Raw genomic sequence first — 24,029 nt, 5'->3', positions numbered from 1 at the left:
GCAGGTCAAACCCACATATACGGTTGCTAAGGAAACATTAAACTAACAGGTTTTCAGAGTTAAAAGTAACTGGCTAGAGATCTCCAATTCTTGCACCTGGCTCCCAGTTAACCGTACAAGGCTCCAACAAGATTGATTTTACAGACCGCGTTCAGTTTGGTGAGCAATGCCCAACTAAAACGCTTCTTTATGTAAGTTTCTTTCCCCAGAAGGTATTTTAGAAAATAATTTTGTTAGAAAGTTCAGATGGTAAGTTTAAAAATAAGACTGTCCACCACGTGGATCCTTTGCAGCTGTCTGAAGCAATACCTCATCATGTCCCAGCATCCCCAGAAGCACCGTGCTGATATTCTTCCTAATCGTAGCATCTACTTTTGCACCAGCTCCTCGTGTCACAAACCGCAGAGCTTGCAGCATCGTGTCCCTAGAAGTGATAACAACATACAGTCAGACATTGCCTCTTCCCTCACCCTAAAGAATAAACTGAGCTCTGGACACCCGTAAAAATTTCTCATGCAGCAATTAGATTAACATGCCCTGCAGTTTAGGAGACTGATGTTCCCTCCGCTGATAAGAGCTCCACACTAGAGAATATTTCCATGTTTGTGTTTGTCTCTTACAACATAAGTATCTTCTGACTATTCAAAGATTTTTAAGAAATAAATCAGGAAATTATTTTGTTAGGGATCTGTATACTTAGGATACAAGAATAACTGCATTACTTTAGGTCAAACTGGCAACTGATGCAGTCCTGTATCTGAACGTGGGTTGCAGTGGTTGCTGGGGGGGCTTGCAGAGTTTCTTCTCCAGCAGGGGGATTGGACTAGATGATCTTTCAAGGTCCCTTCCAATCCCTAACATTCTGTGATTTAGAAGGGAGAAGAAGTGAGCAGATGCCAAGTAACACCTCCCTGATGTAATATATCAGGGCTTAGCCTATTGACCCAGAAAGTACCTATCATCCACGTCCCTGGTTTTACAAGTCTTGATTAACAGTAAGTAAATCTTACTCTCAGAACTAAGGGAGGGAAGAAATTCTACTCAAACAGCTACAGTAGCTCAGCCATTCTAGCCCTCCTTTATCCCTAATAAGCGGCGAAGTCTGAGGTACCCCCTCCACCTTACCTGATGGCAGAGTCATCACTGGAACGAATTCCGTTCAATAGCTCAGTAAAGAGAGGATCCACTTTTACATGGATAACAATGAGTTTGCCAAGAGCATCGGCAGCTTTGAGCCGAACAGCACGGTTAGAGTCTTGCAGAGCTTTGGTGAAGGTTGTTTGCAACTGAGGCAAAAATGGTTTCAGGGCAATCTCAACCTATACCAGAGATGAAAGAAGGAAAAGTGATGCAGACAAGTCTGAAAGAGTGGCTAGAAATCAAGGCCTGTAAACAGCATGACTTCTATAGCAGTCAGTTATCACAATAGCTAATAGCCCTTACTCAGATCTGCCAGGCTACTAAAACAGGAAGAACACAAAGAGTGCTTTACCACGAAATGTTTATTCATTTCAAATCTAACCTTATTTTCTGTGGACTGAAATACAAGGGAAGTGTTAAAGGATTTCTACGCCATCATGAATGTTCTTTTCTGTACAGAGCACTGAATAAAAGCTCAGCTCAGTTCAAATGCATGAGATTATCATCTTTGAACTTAACATTTCACAAAATGGGAGAATGCAGGAGGGAAATTAATTACATGGTAATTTTTAATCATGTGAAAGTGGGACCAGCATTTAGCAATATGTCTAAGAGGCCTAGTGATTCAAAAACTGGGGGCTTTTTTTTGGTTGGCCAGTTCCAAAGCCATTCCTAAATATCAGATCTACACCAGCAGCTATCCTAGCTATATTTAAATGAAGAGCAGCAGATTTTAGGAAGGTTATCATGGTATATGTTCACAAATCAGAGTCAATTACTTTGAATCTTACCTTGGCTAAAAGAAGGCTTAATGTTTCAAGCAGAGCCACCTTGACATTCCAGCTGAACCGATCTCCCAGGATCCGAATGAGTGGTCCAGTAATGCTTACCACAGATGGTTTAAGAGCTTCAGCAGAAGTCAACTTAATAACTAGCCCTAAGGCCTTTGCTGCTTCCTCCTTTTGCTCTGGATTGCCAGTTAGAACACCTTCCCGCAGCACCAGGAGTATAGAAGTCACTCCCTGTCATGACAATTAGATAAGAAAGCTCAGAAGCTTTGATGCAAAAAATGTCTTATTTTTGCTCCTGTTATACACCAGATGAACAAGCTTGGAGAGTTTCTCTCAATTTCCTGTTGACCTTCAGCTGCCTGCTTCCACATTTACAGAGCTACTTTTATTCAGCTTGATTTCATGCATCTACGCCTTGCTAAGCCAGTTGCTATGAGGAAAGTGCTGGTGGATGAGGGAATTTTTAAACCAGAGAAATTTGGCACACAAGTCCAGCATTACACCTCCACAAGAAGCAGCCAGCAATCATGACTTACAAGCATAACAGAATTGTCAAAGATTTTGTTACAAAAGGAGTTGCCTGCAAGGTAATTCAAGAGCAGGGGTAGCCTACAAAAAGTCTCCAACATGTGGATTTGGAATTTTTTCAGTATTTCTAATAGCTGTAACATCATATCAATCAAACCCCCAAAAGGTGGGGGTGGCTGTGATGACTCCACCTTTGCATCACATGCTCAGTCTGATCCTTTACCTTCTTAGGAATGCAGAATCCTGGCACATGCTCTCCTTTGGCCTCGTTCCCTACAACCCGGATGTCCCTGTGTAGGTCCTCAATGAGGGCAAGCTGGTTCCCAGCATCTAATTTCTGCAGGAGACAGGGGTAAGACAAAGATGAGGTAACATCACAACCAGCTTTCCTTTCTGAACTCTCAGGTGTGTCAAGAGAAGGCAGCTATTTCCTGCCTCTTCCAAAGGCCTGCTCCTTCACCCACAATGCAGATGTCAAACTCAGCCTGTACCTCTCAAATCTTCGCAGCATTTGCAAATGTAAATGGCGTTTACAATCAAACCAAAAGGTTCAATTCAGGCAGTATTTTAGCAGCTCTATCCCCGCTTTCTCCTTGCCAGCCATTACCACCGTAACCTTTTTAAGCTGCATCTTACCTTGGTGATGGAATTAAGTGCATCCCAGCTTTCATTCAAAACTACAGGATTGGTATCATTAAATAGTCGTATCAAGCCTGAAACCAGGTTCCTGAGATGACCGGTATAGTCTGCTTTTGTCTTGGAGCAGTAGATATTCAGAATGACAGCTGCTGCTTGTCTCATTCCCAGCTCAGGGCTGCGGGTAGCTTCTAGCAAATCTTCAGTTATAATTCTCTGTCCAACATCATCTTCCACGGACAGGATTACAGACTGGCAGTTTGCCATCTCCTAAAGAGTCCAAATTAACTTTACATTAACTCTCAAATAGAATAAAGCCAGATTTAGCACCAGGTTTGCCCGTGTTATCCAGAGCATTCTCTCTTAGATAAATACTACAACACATCCCACTTGCTGATCTTTTCTTATGGAATAGCTGGTCACACTGCCATTAAAGGCTCAATTCAGAACCAATTTCCCACTCATATTTCAGTCCTTATACTTACTTATTGACAAATTTTAGGGTTAAATAAAGCTATAAATGGGTCACCAGTCTTGGATCAAAGACAGGTATATAATCATCTCCCGAAATTTAACAAGTGACCTGAACTGTTGCACAGGTAGCTCTGCAGCTACAGAGGGGCTAACTTCCAAAAATTAGAGTAGCTCAGTCTGCCCGGTCTTATTTACCCCCAGACACCATGGGTCTTGTCAGATAACTTTTTTTTTTTATTATTATTTAAGTAGTTTGAGGCTTTGCATCATAATACTAATTACAAGCACATCTAGAAGCTGAGTGAAAGGGCATCTACAGCAGACAGAAAAGAGGACTTTATCACCAACATTCCCAATTCACCAACTTGTGTACATGTCTATATTCAGTCACAGCTCCAGGATGTTCTCTGGAGTCCAAATAACAGATGTTTCTGAAAGCAGTTAAGAAGGAGTGCTGCGTGCAAAATAGGAGATTTTCTCCTTCCAGCCCTTTAATCTCTCAGTCTTCTATACCAATAATAAATAAAGTTAACTAGACACTCTGGCAGTTCTCCAAGAATAAGTAAACTGAGAATTGCATCTTATTGCAGGCCAAAGAGACTTTCATACGGATACAAATGGATTTGGAAAGCATATGTTTTTCAACTCTCAATATGCCACCAGGCAAGAAAACTCAGCCTGAAGAAGCTAGTGGATGGAATATGCAATCTGTGAATCTAGAGAACACAGATTCTGTGCTGAGAAATAAACCCAAAGCACTATCTTCAGGCAACCAGTCATAACAGAGAACTGAACCGTGCTACTTGCCAGTTGCTCTTCGCTAGTCCCCAGCTTCTCTTTCAGTGCAGACATCATAGCAGGCAGGATGACACTCAAGTGCCTTGTCAGAGCATCCCCTGCTACTGACGAGAGGAAAGCTAGCACACGGGTATTCACAGGGGGAGTAGTCAGCTAAAAAATAAATAAATAAGTAAATAAATAAATGAGACAAGCAAGAAGTTTCTTCAGAAGGAATGAATTTTAAGTCATCTATAACATGAGAAAGTTTTAAGTATGAGTGCATCACAACCGCAGTGACAATGTTTTGAGCATAAAATCGGAAGAAAATTTCAAAATATTTTGTCATCAGTCCAAAGAAATCTGGCAGAAAATAGAATACAAACATAGCTCTAAGCTTAAAATTTGTTTCCAGTTGTACCTTTGGCACCAAATAAGGCAACACCACCCGGCTCTTGACAGCCATAACTTGTTTAAGACCATCCACAGCAAAATCAGATGTCTCTTCATTATCCTACAGGGAGAAAGAACATTATAAACCTGAGACATGATTTGTGACACACCAAGCTAAACCCTGTTTCAAGTGACAATTCACCACGTGATCATATAACCAGTACTTACACAGGTCCTTCTATCTAAAAATGCTCTTCTATTATATAGCTAAAACCTAAACAAGCTCTTACGTCACATTTTTCTGATGTGACATATCATGCATGGTGGCCAATTTATGGAGGTGACAATGGCAATTTCCTAGCAGAGCCAGACGCAGCAATTCTTAGGCTTGTACTTTAGCCACAAGACTTGCCCTGCTGATGGCTAGCATGACTAGGAGGAGACAATGTAGAGATGCCACTCCCTGGAAGGGTCTGCCAATGCAAGCTTCCCTCTCCTTTAAGCTAGTCATTCAAAACTTGTCCCACAACATCATTAAGTTGTTGACTAACACTGAGTAATGCTTACCAGCTGCTTCAACAAAAATGGCAGGATGTCCTCAAGAGCTTGATGTCCAATTGTTGAGTGCAACTGTTCAAATGTTTTAGCTGCGGCCTCTCTGACTTCTTCCAGAGGGTCACACAGAGCTTTTCTCACAGTAGGAACTAGGGACTCGGAGAAAACCAGTACCTGAAAACGTAGAGATAAAATTACAGAATATCTAAAGCACAATGGACACGTGCATCTCAGTAGAATACTTAAGAACAGGAATTTACACAGCAGACAATAATTTTCTGTTTGCTTGAAATATACTTGAAGAAAAGAAGGATTAATCAAAGATTCACAGTGCTCTAAGGATACCATGTGGATGTTTTTTATTATGATAGCTCATAAAAGTCAGAACTGTGCGATGGTTTAAATATATCAACAGATGCAAATGTGTACATTTGCCTCAACAGCAACTCATGTTAGTTTTAAGTCCTGAATTTAGTCCACAAAGGAAGTCCAATACTGTCACTATATTTCTGTGTCTCTACTGCAACAGCAGCATTGTAACAAATACCTAGGAAATGGCAGATTTCACCTTCCTTATTTAACTTACCGCATCTCTGCTGGTAGATTTCATTATCTCGCTCAGCCCAATGCAGACTCCTTGTCTTTCATCATTCTTGTCTGACCTCAGTCCGTCTTCCAGAATAGGAATGATTTCAGGAAGGATCTTCTCTCCTAACTTCCGGACAAGGTCTCCCAATGTCCGTGCCGCAACCTATGCCCCCAAAATTAATTAATTATTTTCTTGTTTTATAAAACTTAAGCAGCTGAATTTTGAGCAAAAGTTAGCTTTTAACTATAAACTACCATTTATGGTATAGACAGAGTAGTAGCAATGGAAACAGCACTGTAACAAGTAGTCATATAAAAAATAGTTTTACTGCCATCACAGTTGCCTTCAGTAAAGAGAGAACTCTTATACTCGCTCTCAGTCCAATTAAATTCATTATGGCTTTAGAGTGATTCATAAAAAAATGATCCTGTGTTCTTCATGAATTGGTTTGTAAGGTCTGCAGTAACAGGAATGCATTACTCAGTTTCTCACCGTTCGTTTATCTGCACAAGTACTGGCTAAGAATTTCAGCAGAAGCCCAAAGAGGGTTGGCAAAATTTCACGCAGTGTGCGAGGAGTGTTTGAGACTACAATCTTCCAGACATGTAAGGAGGCTTGACGCACTACCAGCTGGGTGTCAGAGCGGCCCATGTACAGCCCTGCCAGCACCCTGTTTCTCCTCTCCACACCAAGAGCATTAATGATAGCCTGAAAAGAAACAGCACAGAATTGTATTATCCACTCCTGAAACTTCCAAAAAGAACAAGATACATGCTTATTCAATATGTCTTTCCAGCAGGCTTTCCAAGCTGATTTTAAAAAAAGCACAACAGACAGGAACAGCTTTACCTTGTTTGATTGGGCTGTTCCAAAGTTGTCATCCTCTGAGGCAGTTTCTGTGGTCATTTTTCCAGTCACTCCTGAGATATGGAATAAAAGATCTCCAAGGAGCTGAACTGAGCTAAACCTGGCAACAGAAAGCAAGTCAAGTGTTACAAACAGGGTAATCAGGCAGTCCCTGTCCAAGTACAGCAATACATCAAATAGAAACATGAACAAAATGCAAGGCAAAGAGTTAGGTCAGCACTGAAATGCTGTACGGACTGATATGTAAGATTATTCTGCCTACATGACTGTGAACAAGCATGCTGGAGAGAAGGGGAAGGAATGAATTCCAAGCCAGACAGGACGAGAGAGCTCCTGTATCAAAATAATATATCAGGGAATTGTGTGGATTCTGAAAAGGAAGATGACTTTGCCAGTATCTGTGCCAACCCAAAAGACATTCACCTGGGATAAAGGCAACCATCAGCACTCAGCTGACACAAGCCTCTTAGTACAACTAATTTTTGAGCAACTGTTATTAGCTGTGAGCGCTCCACTGCACATTTCCATACACAAGCGAAAAATACCTTACTCAGCACTTTGAAAAATGAGAAACAATATGTTTGCGACTAAATATTGCCACATCAGCTACCTTGGAAGTGCTTGTCAGAGTTGCTATCAGAATTAATAATCTAGTAGGAATGCTTTGCAGGTACCAGGAAACCTGATCCATGGCTGGCAGGGCTTCTCAGGCTCGGTGCTATAAGGCATCATACTCAATCATCAAGCAAAAAGAGACATTTGCTTTTGCTTCATAGGAGGTCTCTGAACTTGCTTGAGAAGCAACAAAGTCTTAATGACACCAGTTTTCTAAGCATGGAAAGTCTGTGGATAAGATATACCCTACCTTATCCTCCACAAATCATCAAACAGGCCATCCTCAAGCTGTGGCAGGAGAAGCGCGATGGCAGTCTCAGCATACATACTTATGATTCTCTGGCCAGCGCGCAGGGCAGTGTCTCTCACAAACTCATTCTCATCTGCTAGTGCCTGAACAGAGAGAGAAGTGTCTGTGAAACCTGGTTTTTGTTTTCTTTTTCCACCACAATATACAAGACCAAGAAGGAAAACAAAAAGATGTTTTCTCTCAGCCATGAAAAGTAAACGAACCATAGAGTTGTGAATGGACAAACGTGATTTCAAGAAATTACTAGTGACCACAAAAGACAGCAAGCAAATAACTTGGAAGAATAAATCATTTATAAATTAAATTCTTTTATGTATTTTTATAGCCCAGCAATGCTGAACAAATACCTACCTGTCTCACAATTACTGGAAGTGACACTTAAAATACTCTGGAGGCTTTTTTATTTTTTAATCTGCTAACAAATAGAATTCTTTAGGTCTCTGCTACATACCTTAAGGATACAAGGGATGATGGGACCAACATATGGAATGAACTTGTCTCCAAAGGTAATTGGCAGGTAGTTGAACATCATGATATAGCCATCGCGCACGTGTGGAGCAATATCCACTTTACTGGCAGTAGCTACAATCTCTGGCATAAGTTTCTCCAGCTTCTCCACCCCCAAACCAGCCATAACTTCAGCCAAACCTGGAGAAAAAAAGCAAGTAACAGAGTTGATAAATGCCAGAAACAACAAAGCTAATCTGATTCAGTAGGAGAAAGCCTGAGCTCCGTATTCAGACACAGCTGTCCTCACCTTGAGCAGCACCAGATCGGTCCACTGAGCTCTGCTCATATGTCAGTGTCTCCATCAGCCATGGCAACAAATCCTCAAAGCATGATTCTCCCATGCCCTTTACCATGGCTCCCAGTGCTTTTGCAGACACTGTACGCACCTAAAAGACAAGAGAAACAAGAGATTTGTAAAATACCCTGTCAAAGTTACTAAGACAGAGATGTGTCAGCCTTATTACAGATCTACAGAAGATGATGATAAAGTTTAACATAATGCACTGAAATGGTATTTATACAAAAAGACTTACTTCAGGTACAGGATCCAGCAGAGATGCCTTCAGGCCAGGAGTCACACTGGGTAGGTAAGGAGCCAGATCCTGAAACAAAGAGCCCAAAGATTAAGTAGTAGATTCAAAATGAGAAAAACTTAAATCATCTTTATGTAACGGGCAGTTCAGCCCCTTATTATTAGCAATCACCCTTAACATCTTGAGAGTTCAATCAGTTCTTTTTAAAACCCTGCAAATGAGCACACTGGATTGTTCTCTAAGTAGAAGAAAGAACACCAGTTCCGTGCAAACCACTCGAAACCTTTTTGATGCTCAGCCATAACTTAGCACTTTGTATCTAAGGAAAATCCAACACTTAACATTTACACAAGGTTTAAATATAGAGATTATCAGCACAAAAATTAAACACGGTTCTTTAGCCTACAGTGAGGTTGTACAAATACTTTTCAAACAAACCCAGGATCCATTTGTAAACAACTGATCTGTGTTTCGCTGGTAGTAGTTTTGCTTGTTTATTTGTTAGGGCATTTTATATATGGCAAAAATTAAAAGACTTCTTTTGCAGGGATAAATCTGGTAATACCTAGATGAGGCAAGTGCAAAGCTAACAGTCTCAAGCTCCTGAGAATTTTCACTGCCTTTATAGCCACTGCCTGTTCGTTTACATACATTTAATTAAAGCTGCCTGGATTCTAATATTGTTTACCTTAATAACAAAATCCCCAAACCAAATAAATTATCCCCCGTGCTTTCTCCCTTAGCTTCTACACAGTAAATATAGCACACAGTTAGAAAGCTCCTTCAGTACTGTACCTTCTGATCAGTCAGGGAGTACATGTTCCCAATAATCTGCGCAGCCATTTTCCTCGTGTCTGTGGAACGATCTTGAAAAGCTCTCTGCACAATCGGCATAATAAGAGCTAACGATGGAGCGTCAATGAAATGGACAAATTTGGTATCCAGCAGAGTCTGCAGACACTTCTGAGTCTTCCTGGAAGGGTCAGTGAGAGCATCCAACAGAACCGGAGTGATCGCTGAACATTTTTAAAAAGGAGAGAAAAGACTTTATTTGTACATAAAACAAAAGCACATGCCAGAGTGAGCTGGTGTTCTCTCACAGGATGCTTTACATCCTCTTAAGGCATTCAGAAGCATAGAACAGAGAAAACCCTAACAACATTAGCTGACAAAACAGAAAGGAGTATTCACAAAAAGCCCTGAAGCAGACAGCTGTTGTGAAGCTTTCATGTTATACTGCTATAGAAGTAGCTTCATTTCTACAGAAGTTCACGTTTAATCCTAAATGCAGTGAACATAAACTGTGCTATTATAAACCCTGGTCATTGTTCGGCACTAGAGATGCAGACAGTTCTTACCAAGGATCTCTGGATTCCTGATGACAGACCCAATCTGCCTGAGAGCTTGCTGACCCGCATTCTGCACCTTCACGTGAGAGTCTGTGAGCACTTCAGTAAGTTTTGGCACAATATTGGGTAAGCAGGAGGAGAGCTGTTTGGGAGCACAGTATGCCATGGCTCCCAGCAATTCCACTGACCCTGTGCATGAAGAACACAAAAAGAAAGAAAGAAAAAAATTGCAAAACAATACATAACATTAAGAAGAAATAAGAGAAGATTCACCTCAAACTCAAATCTACAAGTGGTCTCAGCAGAGAACACAGAACGGCTGAAATCCATTAAGCCACTCCGTGCACTTTAAAATACAAAAACTATTTTTGTTTTGTTTAGTACCAGGGAAAAGAAAGGTGGGATGGGGGGGTGGGAAAGGAAACATCTAGCTTCTGGACTCCTTCTGGAGAGAAGACGGATAAAAAGCATCCCTTGCATCTTCCAGGATAATTTGCTCAGGTATCATAAAATGGTCTGGGTTGGAAGGGACATTCAAGATTATCTAACTCCAACTGTGGGCAGGGACACCTCCCACTAGACCAAATTGCTCAAAGCCCCGTCCAACAACCTGGCCTCAAACACTTCCAGGGATGGGGCATCCACAGCTTCTCTGGGCAACCTGTTCCAGTGCCTCACCACCCTCTCAGTAGAGAATTTCTTCCTAATATCTAATCTAAATCTACGCTCTTTTAGTTTAAAGCCATTACCCCTTGCCCTGTCACTACTCTCCCTGACAGAGTCCCTCCCCAGCCTTCCTCTAGCCCCTCTTAGGTACTGGAAGGCCACTATAAGGTCTGCCCGGAGCCTCCTCTTCTCCAGGCTGAACAACCCCAACTCCCCAGCTTTCCTGTAGCCCCCTTTAGGTATTTATTGGTACTTATTTAGGTACTTATTATTAGGTGCTTATTCCTACATCCTTACATCTGTAAGGATGCACGAATAAGCAAGGGGAACAACAGCAAAAGTAACTATGAGTTACTGTCAGTCATGTCAGCCAGATATTGGTCCATACCAGCTTTGGTTCTCCAAGATTCCTCTTCTAGTGCTGCAAGAAGTGATGGCAAAACCAGCTTCACTCCATGAGTACTCAAGTTGCTCATCACTGCTTTGGCACAGTCATCTGCAGCCTCCAAGGAGAAGAGAACATTTACAAGGAGTCACAACATGGTTTTTCCTTCTTCACTCAACGACTCAATGGGAACAAAGCCTTCAAGTAAAATTGTGTCTAACTCCAACAATGCAGCTAGCCAAAAGTAGCTCCCAGTTAATGGCCATTGACATAAAATGCTTTCAGTTTTTAAGAAGACCAAGTTATATTAGTGGCCTCTCAAGGCATGTGTCACCTTCTCAATCTGCCTAACTATAAACAGCATTCATATCCATTCCATTTCTGTTTTCTCCTAACTGCATGTTGTCAGAAATCTGCGGCCTCTTACCTCTCGCACATACTGGTTCCCATCTCCAAAACAAAGCAGCAAGTGAGGTAGCACATGAACCACGTACGGCTCAAAGAGCTTTCCAAGCATGCTGCAGAGCATCTCAAAGGCAAACAGAGCCCCTAAATGAACATAAAGGATAGTCAGAGGAAAATAAACGTAAGGGATAGTCAAGGGAAAACATAACTTCATTTAAAGAGAATGGAAAGAGCACATGTAATTTGCCAGATATCTGTAGAATTCCTCCAAAATCCCTCAAATCTCAGCCTGAAAATCTCTTGCTTTCTTGCACTTGTGGCAAACACTGGTGGAGATTTGTGGTCTCAGAAAGGACAGCAAGAGGCCCAGTAGCATTAAACCCATGTAACAGTCCTGACTCCTAGCTTCGGTAAACAGAAATAAGGACAGGAAACATCCAGCATCACAAGGAAGAACTAGGTTCTGAAAGCCACTCTAGACCAGCTGAGTATGTACTGCCTCAAGAGGCAGAAGCCCACCTAGGAACACCTGCCTTTGAAAACAGGAGGCAGGAGTACAAACATACTGTCTAGGACCAGATAACCTTCTCCCACCACAACACAAACAGACCAGTTTTAGGACACTGTACACAATTAGTGGCTTCATGACAGACAGCCCTCATTTCCTATGCTGCAAACTTTTGTAAAATAAATGTAAAGAAAAGCACAAGGTATCATTCAACATGACCATAGCAGTAGTAGATACAAGATAAAGGTGAAGTATTTAGAAGGAAAGGCCTTTCAGAAGGAAAAGTTCCTTACCCTCACGCCGACGGAAGTTCTTCTTGTCCTGGATAGCATCGGTTAGCGTGGTCATCATCTCCTGCTGCTTGAGAGAAAGGATGCCAAGGCCTTTCACCAGGCCTGCCAGCCCATAAGCTGCACCTTTGCGCTCAGCATACTTATCCGATTCTAAAAGCAGCTGCATCAGCTTCTGTATCATTCCTCCTGCATCTTCCTTAATTGCAGGCACCAGTGGTGGTAAACAGCTTGCCACTGACTCCTGAACCTGTAAAACAATCCACCAGCTGTCAGATCACAATATACTGATCACTAATGTAACTTTCCCTGAGATTGCACCCACGATGAGAGCTGTCTGTCACCAGAGCCATTTTTCATCTCTCTGACATCAGTGTTAACCTGCCTCTGCGTGGAACATGGGGACTCCTCCAAGAAGGCACCCACCTGCTGAGATGGTGTGGACAAGGCTGCTATCAGTTTGCCAACAATTGGTTTCACTTTAGGGTCACTCTTGTCCAGATGTTTTGCCAGTGAACCCATCAGAATGACCACACTCTGCCTGACAGCATCATAGCTGGCATCATTAGGAGCATTTTTCAGGAATTCTTCAAACACTGGCAAGAGAGAGTTAACATTGTCCTGAAAAACAAAACCACAGAACTTGCCACTAGAGTCCACTCAGAATGAGATTTGCTATGCTCAGTGGACTTGTTTGTTCTTCTCTGAGCCAACAAACCGAACAATCAGACAGTATTTACAGTTCGTTTAATATGCCACATCAAATAAAACCTTGTGTCATCCTGACAGGCAACAAATATTTCCTGCTAGAGAGAAGTTAGTCCTTAAAAATTAGATCCCCAAAGCTGTCAGCACAACGTTCTGCCAGAAGCAGTGCAAGTTACCAAGCAAGACTGCTAGCCTAAATGTGAGCACCTGCTCTTTTGCTTGTTCCATTTGCAAAGAAAGAACAGAAAGGTAAAGCAAACTTCACACTGCTTTTCTAAGAAACAGAAGGGAAGACAAAATAATGAAAATACTCTGACTGTCATCACCTGTCAAGAGAAGTCATAAAGACAGTTGCAAGACACGAGAGTGATAACAGAGCAGAAACACCGAGCTTAACAGGAATATAGAGGACTGTCCAGAAGAGGTGACTGGCACACGAGGAAAAAAGGAGACGAGCAATTTACATCCCCTAAACCTCTCCCATCTAACACATCTTTGTGAGGAAGGTCATGATCCTTAGTTCTTGGAATAATTTCAGTTGTTATGAAGTTTCATTAAGCCAACGATCTGAAAGCTTTCAAATTTTGCTTCCCATGAGGCCTGAAAGGGAAATATCACCTTTGGTGGTATAATTTTACTTGGTGGTATAATTTTACTCTTATTACTCTAGTGGTATACCATTTTAACTCCAGTTAATTCGGGGCTATTTCTTTTTTTATATCAATGACAGAATCATGGTTGTAACCAACACTAGTCACTAACAGAACATCACTGATCAAAAAAATCCTACTATATGAAAGTTTCAGCTGTTACAAGTAACATCACCATCTAAGAAAAATACATCAATAAATGGGCTCCAACACGGTATCTACATTTTCATCCCACCTGTTCCCACTGCTACAGAGAGAAGCATTCAGACTTACTTTGCCATGAGTGTTGAGTGTTGAAAGAGCTGCATCTAACATGCACTTCCTGACCTCAGGACTGCGATCGTTCAGGGCATCCGGTACGAAAAACTGAAAGAGTGGCTTCACCTGAGAACTGTCCAGATGCTGTGAGAGCTTGTTAAGGGCCAACGCTATGCCACACCTGTAAAGGTGGTGAGCTGAGTGAGCTTACTGACTTTTGACAGCATTTGCTTGAGGTCTCAAACACATCTGCTATCAACAGTACATTAAAGAAATCAAGAGAGAGAGATGCTATGAAATTAGAGGGCTTCAGTGTCCAAGCTAAGTGCATTTCATTACATAACCCCATGCTGCAGGTTCCCAAAAGGACAACAGTCCTTCAGCCAAATAATGCCTTTTATGCTGATTAAGCGTTACAGATACTTGGGCCAACACACAGACATCAGGATCACTTTATCTACTGCTGAAATACAGCAGCTGTACCACAGCGTACATCAGCACTAAACAAATTAGCTTAAGAGAGCACACAAGATCTCCAATTAGACCTGTATAGGGCATGCAAGTAGACAAAAAGTAATTATGTAAATTGGAATTTTTTCAGTTCATTAGGGCTAGCACTGCTGCCTGATTCTCTTGCAACAATCACTTGTCCATACAGAGGTAGGAATCCATTAAGATAGGACAAGATTCAGAGAGACTGATTGGGAAAGATCCTGTTCTTAACAGAAGGGCATAGAGAAGATAGCACCAAGTATTTGGACGGAAGTGAGAGCATCTCAATTTGGAGTGCCCAGCCTGCTTGAGGGGCACAAATATTCTTAACAAGAAGGAACCATGAAATCAGCAAGTCAATATAACTACGTTTATTTTGTCCTTGAACATTCCCTTATAGAAATACAAGTGTAGAAACACTGCCTGGATGTATAAATAAAAATCTGGAACACTGCATTGGATGCACAGGAAGCGAGGAGATAAACATGAAGATAACTGTACCTTGCTTCCCACTGGTCAGGTGGTGATTCAGATATCACTCGTCCCAAAGCATCCAAAACTGGAGGTGGCCTCTGCAAGGAGGGAAATTTCATCAGAATGCCTTTTCCAAGGACACAAGCGCAGAGAATACTGTCAGGCATACCTGCAATGCCATTTTTAAAATACTGCAGAGAGGTAATGATACCACTAGCAGAAGAGCATAACAAAAAACAAGCAGAGTGCTAGTTTAAGACCAAAAAAACTTAATTCTAGTCCCTGCTCTGCCACAGTCTTCCTGTATCACCTAAGCCATATCATTCACCTGTGCAATGGTGCCATTACTTGCTGTTAACTTGAGGACCAATACATTAACGTTTGTGATGAGCTCAAACAGCAACAGTAAGCTTCATGCATATTCTCAGAGCAGACAAAAGGAAAAATGATCTTTAAAAAATAGAAAATACAGCACAAGCTTGGGCCTGTCAACCCTTTGGGACAAGAGTACTTACATAGAGCTTCTCCTGGTAAATCTCTGTAAGTTTATTCATAACCTCTGCTGCTTGGTTTTGATACTGAGCTACAGCTCTGGAAAGGGCTTCAGCACCTGCTTGTCTCACTGCCTCTTCATGGTAGATGACATCTTTGATCAGCAGAGAACAGAGGTCAGGCTGCAGCTCCAGACCCATGGACTCCCACAACCTGCAGCACGCACAAAGAGGCCACAGATCACCCTTCAGGTAGAGAAGCCACTGCTACGTGCAATATAAGGCTAATATAACCCAAACCTGCCCTCCGCCTCCAGGAGGCAAAGCCCCTGCCTATAAAGCTTCACAAGGTGAACAGCAGAGAGGCCCCCTTACAATCCAGTCAGCTGGGAATAACTCTCACCTCTCTGCCAACTTCTGTATCTCATCTTCCACATCAAACTTTACTACCCAAAGGCGACGCAACAGATTCAGTCCATTCTTTTCATCACTGTCTGGGGTTGGTAGAACCATTTGTAGCTCCATCAGTCCCTGAATTAATTTACAGGAGAATCAGTGCAAATATCTGATTTTACAAACGGACGCTTTAAAACACTTAAAACTTTTGCCAAGTCAAGCTCTCAGTGGTTGGAAGTATCAAAATTCATGTACACTTGTGCAGCACTAGGTTGTGCTCTGGTGACTACAGTCTTTTCTGTTCCTGAGAACAGAGAAACTAGCTCAGGAGAGCTAAAAAGAAATTTGTTTGATGGCAAAGAAAAAGAAAGCACCCTCAGTTTTTTTGGTTTTATCTTCTTTGAAGTGACTAAGCCTGAAGCTTTCCAAAAACACAAGGCCCAATATAGACAAAGCAATTTTTTGACAGCTTCTCCCTTTGAGACTAAGCTCTATGCAATTTTAAATAGAAAATGGTAAGCTGTTGTAATTACACTTGTTTCAACAAAACAAAAGTGTGGATAGACCCAGAGTATACTCCTTTCCACCAGGTAAATCTTGCACAAAAAGCATTACTCATAGCATTAACATTCAGTAGCTAAAACCTCCTACTGCAGACGTATCGCCCAAGGACTAGGATCACAGCCGAAGCCTCTCTTCAACAGTGATGGAGAAGATTCACCTCCCCAAAAATGAAAGAAGTCAGTGTAACCATGAGTTGTTCCCACCTACCCTGAGGGCTGCATCTCGAACATTCATGCACGGGGACTGCAGGGCCTGCAGTAACACATCAATCTCCTCCTGTTCCGCATAGGCACAGCCGTCCTCCCCACTGCTACTCGTGCACAGGGAGGTCAGTGCGTTGGAAGCCAGAACCTGAAATGCCGAGAGGAAGCATTAAAGATTCCACCACTGCCCTCTTCTTCTCTGCATTTGATCAAAGGAAGCACAGGTGGGCATTGAGTGCTATCACAAGCAAAGAAATTCTGAAAGAACAGAGACAAGGCTTCAGGATGAAAATAAGAACTGAAGAGTTCAGTCCAATCCCGTGCCTTTTTGTTACTATTTGTCTTTCTGCCACCTCATCCTTTTGATCAAACTTTACTGCTGGTCACTCCAGGGAGTGACTACAGATTTTCTTTGACTGAACAAGGCCTTAGAGAAGGAATAAAATGACACCTGGGGAAAACTGAAGAATGTTTAATGCGTAAAACTCACAGGAAAAAAAGACACAGGTATTTTATCCCCCCCCCCAAAATACCATAAACATAGGAGACAAATGATAACATATCAACCACCAGCCTCAGGGACCAGGTGGATGTATTTCCCTCGGTTAGATGCTGATGAAACTGAGGCAGAATCCTGACTGTGGTTATGAAGCCCAGGACTCACCTGTAACCGTGGAGAACCTGTTCCTATCACCCGGGTCAGCAGAAGCAACATGTCCCTTCGGGGCAGCAACTCCGGGCCATTCTGAAAGAGGAGGAGGGGAGAAAAACCCACGTCTTGTGACTCCAAAGAACTATGCCTGTGTATGGCCGTCCTTATTTAAGAACCACAATAAAAACCTAGGTCTAGGCACACAGCCAAAACCTGTGACAGAAAACAGTCGTACGTTGTTAACTAACTAGTAGAATTAATCTGCTTTATCCAGTTTACACATTAGGTGTTTCATCCCATCCCTCAGCTTTACAGCCATAGAGGAAGGTGACCTCATCCCCACAGCTCTCACCTCATCCACCAGCAAAGCCTGGCCATTTGCTGACGATCTCAGCTGAGCGTGAACCGTAAGGATCTGCAGAATCTTGACCAGGAACTCCTCCTTGTCTTCACTGTTATGGGGCGTCTCGATCATAACAGTCTTTAGGAGAGGAAAAACTAAGGAAAATGCTGGAGCTGATAATGGGGCAGCACCTGTGAAAAGGAGAAAGAATCCTGTGAGCACAACTGCTCACCATTTTATAATACTGACTGATGCAAAATGTACACTCTGTAGGTTGTAACAGATATTGCCAGCTTCAATCTTACATACAAACCTGTTAAGTGACTCTAAGTATTTCTGTGCCCCTAAAAACACAGTGTCTATGGGATGATGTCTCGTGTACCTGGACTTAGCCCATACAGACACAACGCTGAGCCTGTTGAAGGCAGCTTGCATAGCCTGCCACCTGTTGAGTCCCTATCACTTTGCCACTTCGTGGCAGCAACATTAGGGCTCCAACACTGACATTTGGCACTCAGATCTACCTAATGTTCTCGCTTGCTATATCGATGAGCTGGCTTTAATTAAAGTCATTTTAGAATTACAAATTACTTCCAATACTATAATATTTCAAAAAACGCACAAAGCAAATGCAATTTGCTGAGCAAAATCCATTGAAACAATTCAATGGATTAAAGTAGATGGACATGCAATACCATGGTTTTGTCTATACAGACCATACTCAGGGGATGGGGGAGACATCACAAAATTAAATCATTACACAATCAGTGTTGAAATTAAAAATCTAATATTTAAATTGCATTAAGTTTGCATGTACACTCTCTGAGAATTCACTTGAATTAAACTAAAAAAACATTACGGTCAATTTTATTCCAAGCAACAGGATCCACACAGGGATCTGATATTATTTAACTAACTCATTTTTAAAGTTGCTTTGTCCCAAACTAGCAGCTTATTTGCCAGCTGTATTCCCTTTAAACACTTCCTACCAACCTAACAAACCTGTCACTCCAGCCTTCATTTGGATTCTTGAGAATGAGGTTTCTCTAATTCTGGCACAAGGCTCAAACCCTCTTCCCCCTAGAAAAAATTAAGGCTTTTGGATTCCTGTTGTTAAAGACTTTGATTCTTCCTTCTCACCGGGGCTTGGCTATGGGACATAACAAGTGCTTGTTTCAGTCTTCCAGTTAGTCCAAAGCAAAAAGTTTAAAGAAAATCTGAACGCTACAATTAAGAAAAAGAAAGAATGATTCTTTTTGGTTTCAAGCTAAACTGTCAGCACTACTTACTTGCTGAGTATATATATGGTTAAGTGTAGAATGTATTCTTGAACATATGCCCGTGGGCCTCTAGCTGGAGTCATGCTTTTATATATTGTTAAAACTAAAGTACTGGATATCTAGGGAAAACGTTTGCTTTCAACATCCTATCTGTGCTGTCAGAGAATGCCACAATTTAGATTTCTAAGATGCAGATGAAGAGCACTGCAGATACAATACTGCAGTATTAGTCAGCTTATGTAGGGCATAGATACATACTGCAGAAGTAGTTCAAGAGAGAAATATTAAATACCAAACACACTGTGAGCTCCTAACTATTTAACATGAATAGTTTAGGTAAAAAACCCGCTATCTCGGATGTGAGATTTTTCTCACTATCTGTTTGCTCACTATCTGATTTTACGCTTTTTTTTAATTATTGGCCAGATATTTTTAGGCTTAAGCAACTGTCCCTCTACATGCAGCAGGAAGGAGAAGGCTTTATCTGAGAAGATAAATGTTCTGTTAAAAGAGTAGCTGGTATTTTAAAACGTATCTTGGCATTTCAGCAATGAATGATAAATTTTACCATGTACAGTATAAAGACGTGTGGTCTCTCCTAAGTATCATGGTAACTGAAGAAACTAACTTCCACTAAACAGTATTGTGTAAGACAGCACTCAAAAGCATTTTAAGAACTTTGAGGAAAAATTATTTGGGAATACAACTTGACTTGTCCAACAAAGTGTTATAGTACCTACTGCCTTTCTCTTGCCAGAGAAGTAAAAAAAAAAAAAATCAGATATTCATTTAAATAAGCACTGTAAGAAATATTGAAGGCAGAACATTCAAAATACTTTCACTGCTTTCTGGAAATAAGCATTCAAATGTTAATGATCCTGCAATTAATATGGAAATGTATGACATAACAGAGACACTGAATTATCACAGAGACGTTGAGAACTAAAGTGGTGCTCAACATGGTCAACTGTTCCTGCTCTACAGTAAAGATTATTTAAGTCAGAGTCACAAAACTGCAGATCTGACTGGCAACAGAACTGTAAGGGCAGAATTGAACTACTGGGGTAAGGGACCAAGTGGAATCCTAGATTTCTTTAAAAAAATTATAAACTGTCTACCACAGCAGTTTCTGACCGAGCTAGACGATGATCAGCTCCAAAGCCTGGGTGAACCACCTCTATCACTACAGAACACCGCATCTGTAAAGACAGACTAAGTCATCCCTGCCTCCAAAAGAAGCAGACTTCTCCAACCTCTTCAGAATTCTTATCTATTAGCATGTAGTGATACAAGTACTTGCACACCCCATCATAAAGCAGATTTTGGAATTGATCTATTTTAAAACTAACCCCTGGGTTCATTTTAGCCCAGATCATACTCTCGAATTATAAAAATATTGGTGCTTGCCCTTATGTTACAAAGTAGAAAGGAACTGCTTCTTCTGTAACTGTGCCAGAATAAAATATTCATGAACTGCAGTACTACGTAGAAAACAAGAACCCGCCACAGGCACTTCTCTGCTGAGATCTCAGATAACAAGCAATTATTTTGTCTTTCCACTTAGTCTCACTGAATCACTTATGCTAAGTGGTGGTGAAATGCAAGAACTGTCCTTAGCAAAGATGAGTCTTAATTTCACTACTATTATTTCTGTCTGAACCATTTTAAGAAAAAAGTTATTGCTGTTTCATTTTTACACTTAACTGTAATTGTAATATATTTTCTACTACTGCCACCGCACACACAAAAAAAAATCAATGAGGAAGTTACAGTTTTTCATATCTATGAAAAGACTTATTGGATTTAAAAAGAGAAGAAGTGAAGTCTCACCTATGAAACATACAAACCAAGAAAACTAAAACAACTAAGTTATTTGGGGGGGGCAGGGAGGTTAAGATCTACAGTGCCTTTTACCTGTTTCTCCCTTGCCTGTTCGGCTAGGAATGGTGTGGGCATGCAGCAAGCTAACAACTCTGTTGAGAGCAGTTGGCAGCTCTTCTTGACACCAGGAATCATCCAATTCACATTCAGGTTTCATCAGACGCAAGGTCACATGGCTCACTAAAGTACCTGGAACGAAAGAATAAGAAAAATATGAGAAGACTAAAACCAAACATTTCTTGAGAACAATCCCCCTGAACACAGACCAAAGAATTCTAACAAAGCTCTAGGAAACATCCCAGGCTGCAAAAGATGTGCAAAGATGGAAGCACAGCCCTAAGGGTTATAGGGGACATTTCCATTCAGAAGAGTCACTTTCTGCTGTATGAACACTATTGTGTATTCCCTCCAACAAGGAGCAAACTTCTTGTTTTGCAACATCCGTCATGAAATTTCAGTAATTCCAAGCTTTTCTAAAGATGTCAGCCCAAACCAAGACCTGTCCAGCAGTGGGATCACTAGGACACTGCAGTCAGCTCTTTAAACACTGTTCCATAGTGTTTTTTCCTCTTACCTATCTGTGGTATACGGTCATGATCCACAGCTTATAAGAGCGAGGATTTTGACCACCCTGCCATAAAAGTCATGCACCCTTGCCCTTAAACAGCATCTGCAAATACTAACCAAAAGTTTTAAGTCGAGCAGGCATGACACAGGAAGCTAAGGAAAGAAAAGGATCCTTAATTCTTGGAGCAGCCAAAGGCGATCTAAAAAGTGGCAAGAAGGAGCTGATGAGACCAGGAATGTACTGAGTTAGACCAGGAGGTTTTCTCTTGATAACAGTGTCCAGGAGTCCCAAGGCTGTTTCCAGTTCATTATCAAGCTGTAAGAGAAACAATTTGAAGGATTACCATAAATTACTCTGGTAGCTGCAGGGCTGGCAAAAAAGATCATCAAAACTTGCCTCCTTCAATCGTTTCCTTATTTGAGACTCCTTTTCCAGCTGTGCATGCATTAATTCTTTCTGCTTGCTAGTCAGTTGCACCTCATCTTTTATTCCTTTCTTCTTCTTTATCTCCTGCAAATAGAGAGAGCCATGGACATTATTAACTGGTAACTATTAACTTTAAACCCTCAATTAGGTGGAGGAATAAGTTGGACACCTTGCTTTTCAGAATTTACTTTTAAAACAGGATGGAAGCACCCGTTTAACAACCCCTACTGGGAAACTCACACAAGATGCACTGAACAAGAGATGAAGAGAAAAACAAGTATTACCAACTAGTAAGTGCACTCAAAAATCAACAGAATACAACAGAAATTAATACATATACAGGCGTAAGAGAAACTGATATACACAGATACAAGAAAATAAAATATTTAGGTATTCAAAGAAATACAGAGAATCTTTCCCAACACTGTACACAGGTATGCCAGAAGCTATGCACAAAACAGATGAGATAGCTTGGTGTCTCAGCCATCACTAATAGCTTTCCTGTTCCCATCACCTCACCTCCTTCAGCTCCAGCTCAATGATTTGTTCCTTGAAAGAGTAAGCTTTATTCTCCCTCTTCATATTAGCCTTTTTCATACTGTCCTGTTGAGCACTGAGAAAGAAAGCAAAGAATCAGCACTATTCTGAAGAAAGCATACAAATCTAGGAACTTCTGTGCAGAAAAGAGTATCTGGCAAACCCAAACCCACTTACTCACTGACAAGATGCCAGCAGGAATCAATCCCCATGTTCACAGAAAAAAGAAATGATAGTCTTACCTCTGTATTATTGACTTGTCATACAGTTCTCCCTCTGGTGTCTTCATGATGGCAAATTCCTCTCGAGTAACCTGGCACAGAGCTGGATTCTCCATTGATGCGGAGATGGTGCTGATGAGCTGTGGGAGCACTCTGCCAGGTGAAAGCAGGGAGAGAGATCCCACCGCATTCATGGATGACTATCAAGAAAACAAAGGAAAAACCACTATCATCAGTATTCCTTGATACTGCTTCAAAAGACTATGCCCTGCTGAAGCAGGCCATGTTGTGTTCTTTGAGAGCAACACCCTTCGAGTTCTAATTCCTCATCCAGTGGGTATCAAAACCTTATCTAGAATTCTACTCAGCTGCTGATACACATTCTCCCTGCAGCCTTAAATCCCAGCTCTTTTTTTTTTTTTCCCCACTGGATTTCTCTTTGAACCTGCCTTTTCTCCACCTTAGAGACACATCTCCTTTCTGATAGACCACTTTACTTCTCCAAAAAACTCTTTTGTTTCAAAGTATCTCCTTGTACTAACAACAGGAAAGCAGAAGTTTATCACCTGGTTCTCTGGAGTGTAGGCAGTGAGTCTGGGAAGTATGTCATTCAGATGTTTGGTAATAAAGTCTTTGGGATCTATCTTCATCTTGATGAGGAGGGCTGGCCAAAGACCTGGCTGTACCGCCACTAGCATGAAGAATAAATAAACATAATAAATATGAAGCAGATTACTAATACAATGAAACAAAAAGGTAAAATAAATTAAAAAAAAATACCACATACATTGTCCATGAGAGTGGTTTTACCCCTTTACTTACCTAGAGACGGATGATGGCTGACTAGCAGCATCTCCAGAGCCAGCTTTTCCGTCTCAAAGGAATCCACATCCAGCCCCGCCACACTTGAGATGACACACAGTGCCTCATGAAGTACACGGGGAGGAATGTATGTCTTTCCTAGCTCTGACAACTCTCCCGACTCCATCACCAGGACCTCCTGAGGCATAACCTAGGGGACAATTTGTCATAAACATCATAGCAAGCTTTCCTGAGCCCTGAGCACACTTTCCTACAGGGACACCATACTGAACACCAGAAATCAGCTCCCTCTGAAAGTGCTAGCAACCTCAAGTTTTCCAAGAAAATAAAGGATGATAATGGAGCCAACACACAGAGTGCTGACAGTGATGGAAAGACTAAGAGCAGAAGACTATACTAGATTTGGCAAGGCAGGGTAAAATAAAACTAAAACTACCATTTTTAGCAAAGAGGACTTTGGAAAAGGTTTCACCAGTTGGCTAGGAACAGTACGCCCAGCTTCTGCTGTCTAATTTTACCCAGTATCTTTTCAAAAATACCTTATTCAGGCTTTGTCTGTGACATAGAGGTATTGTTTATGAAGTCTCACCCTTGGTACCTAAATAATGCAACATAACCTATTTAGCAACTTGACATGGTGCTGGCTTAGCAGCATGCCCAATAATACAGGATTTAACATTTCCTTTTTCTTTTCCCCTTCCATTTTTGACACTAGTTGTTACTGAAGTATTTATATTGCATT

The 24,029-nt window shown here is 41.4% G+C and overlaps 1 protein-coding gene across 2 annotated transcripts in view; it reads right to left on the bottom strand.

Annotated features, from left to right (window-relative positions):
• The window catches only part of GCN1 (GCN1 activator of EIF2AK4), a 42,872-nt gene that overhangs the window by 5,768 nt on the left and 13,075 nt on the right, over positions 1-24,029 (bottom strand). For both annotated transcript variants that reach the window (XM_066978893.1, XM_066978894.1), the window contains exons 19-53: positions 23,288-23,477; positions 23,032-23,156; positions 22,487-22,665; positions 22,227-22,320; positions 21,678-21,791; positions 21,398-21,596; positions 20,747-20,902; positions 17,562-17,743; positions 17,222-17,302; positions 16,562-16,705; positions 15,798-15,925; positions 15,419-15,608; positions 14,931-15,001; positions 13,953-14,118; positions 12,748-12,942; positions 12,325-12,571; positions 11,546-11,667; positions 11,122-11,236; positions 10,077-10,256; positions 9,514-9,734; positions 8,719-8,787; positions 8,433-8,571; positions 8,127-8,323; positions 7,616-7,758; positions 6,733-6,850; positions 6,376-6,591; positions 5,881-6,045; positions 5,307-5,468; positions 4,768-4,860; positions 4,377-4,520; positions 3,096-3,365; positions 2,683-2,796; positions 1,932-2,162; positions 1,126-1,319; positions 310-424 (exon numbers count right to left, since the gene is read on the bottom strand). In XM_066978893.1, the coding sequence (XP_066834994.1) occupies positions 310-424; positions 1,126-1,319; positions 1,932-2,162; positions 2,683-2,796; positions 3,096-3,365; positions 4,377-4,520; positions 4,768-4,860; positions 5,307-5,468; positions 5,881-6,045; positions 6,376-6,591; positions 6,733-6,850; positions 7,616-7,758; positions 8,127-8,323; positions 8,433-8,571; positions 8,719-8,787; positions 9,514-9,734; positions 10,077-10,256; positions 11,122-11,236; positions 11,546-11,667; positions 12,325-12,571; positions 12,748-12,942; positions 13,953-14,118; positions 14,931-15,001; positions 15,419-15,608; positions 15,798-15,925; positions 16,562-16,705; positions 17,222-17,302; positions 17,562-17,743; positions 20,747-20,902; positions 21,398-21,596; positions 21,678-21,791; positions 22,227-22,320; positions 22,487-22,665; positions 23,032-23,156; positions 23,288-23,477 (5,469 nt within the window). The remainder of the gene's footprint in view (positions 1-309; positions 425-1,125; positions 1,320-1,931; positions 2,163-2,682; positions 2,797-3,095; positions 3,366-4,376; positions 4,521-4,767; positions 4,861-5,306; positions 5,469-5,880; positions 6,046-6,375; positions 6,592-6,732; positions 6,851-7,615; positions 7,759-8,126; positions 8,324-8,432; positions 8,572-8,718; positions 8,788-9,513; positions 9,735-10,076; positions 10,257-11,121; positions 11,237-11,545; positions 11,668-12,324; positions 12,572-12,747; positions 12,943-13,952; positions 14,119-14,930; positions 15,002-15,418; positions 15,609-15,797; positions 15,926-16,561; positions 16,706-17,221; positions 17,303-17,561; positions 17,744-20,746; positions 20,903-21,397; positions 21,597-21,677; positions 21,792-22,226; positions 22,321-22,486; positions 22,666-23,031; positions 23,157-23,287; positions 23,478-24,029) is intronic.

This window comes from Anser cygnoides, chromosome 17 (assembly GCF_040182565.1).
Source record: "Anser cygnoides isolate HZ-2024a breed goose chromosome 17, Taihu_goose_T2T_genome, whole genome shotgun sequence".
NCBI classification, from domain to species: domain Eukaryota; kingdom Metazoa; phylum Chordata; class Aves; order Anseriformes; family Anatidae; genus Anser; species Anser cygnoides.
This window is presented reverse-complemented; position numbering and strand designations above follow the sequence as displayed.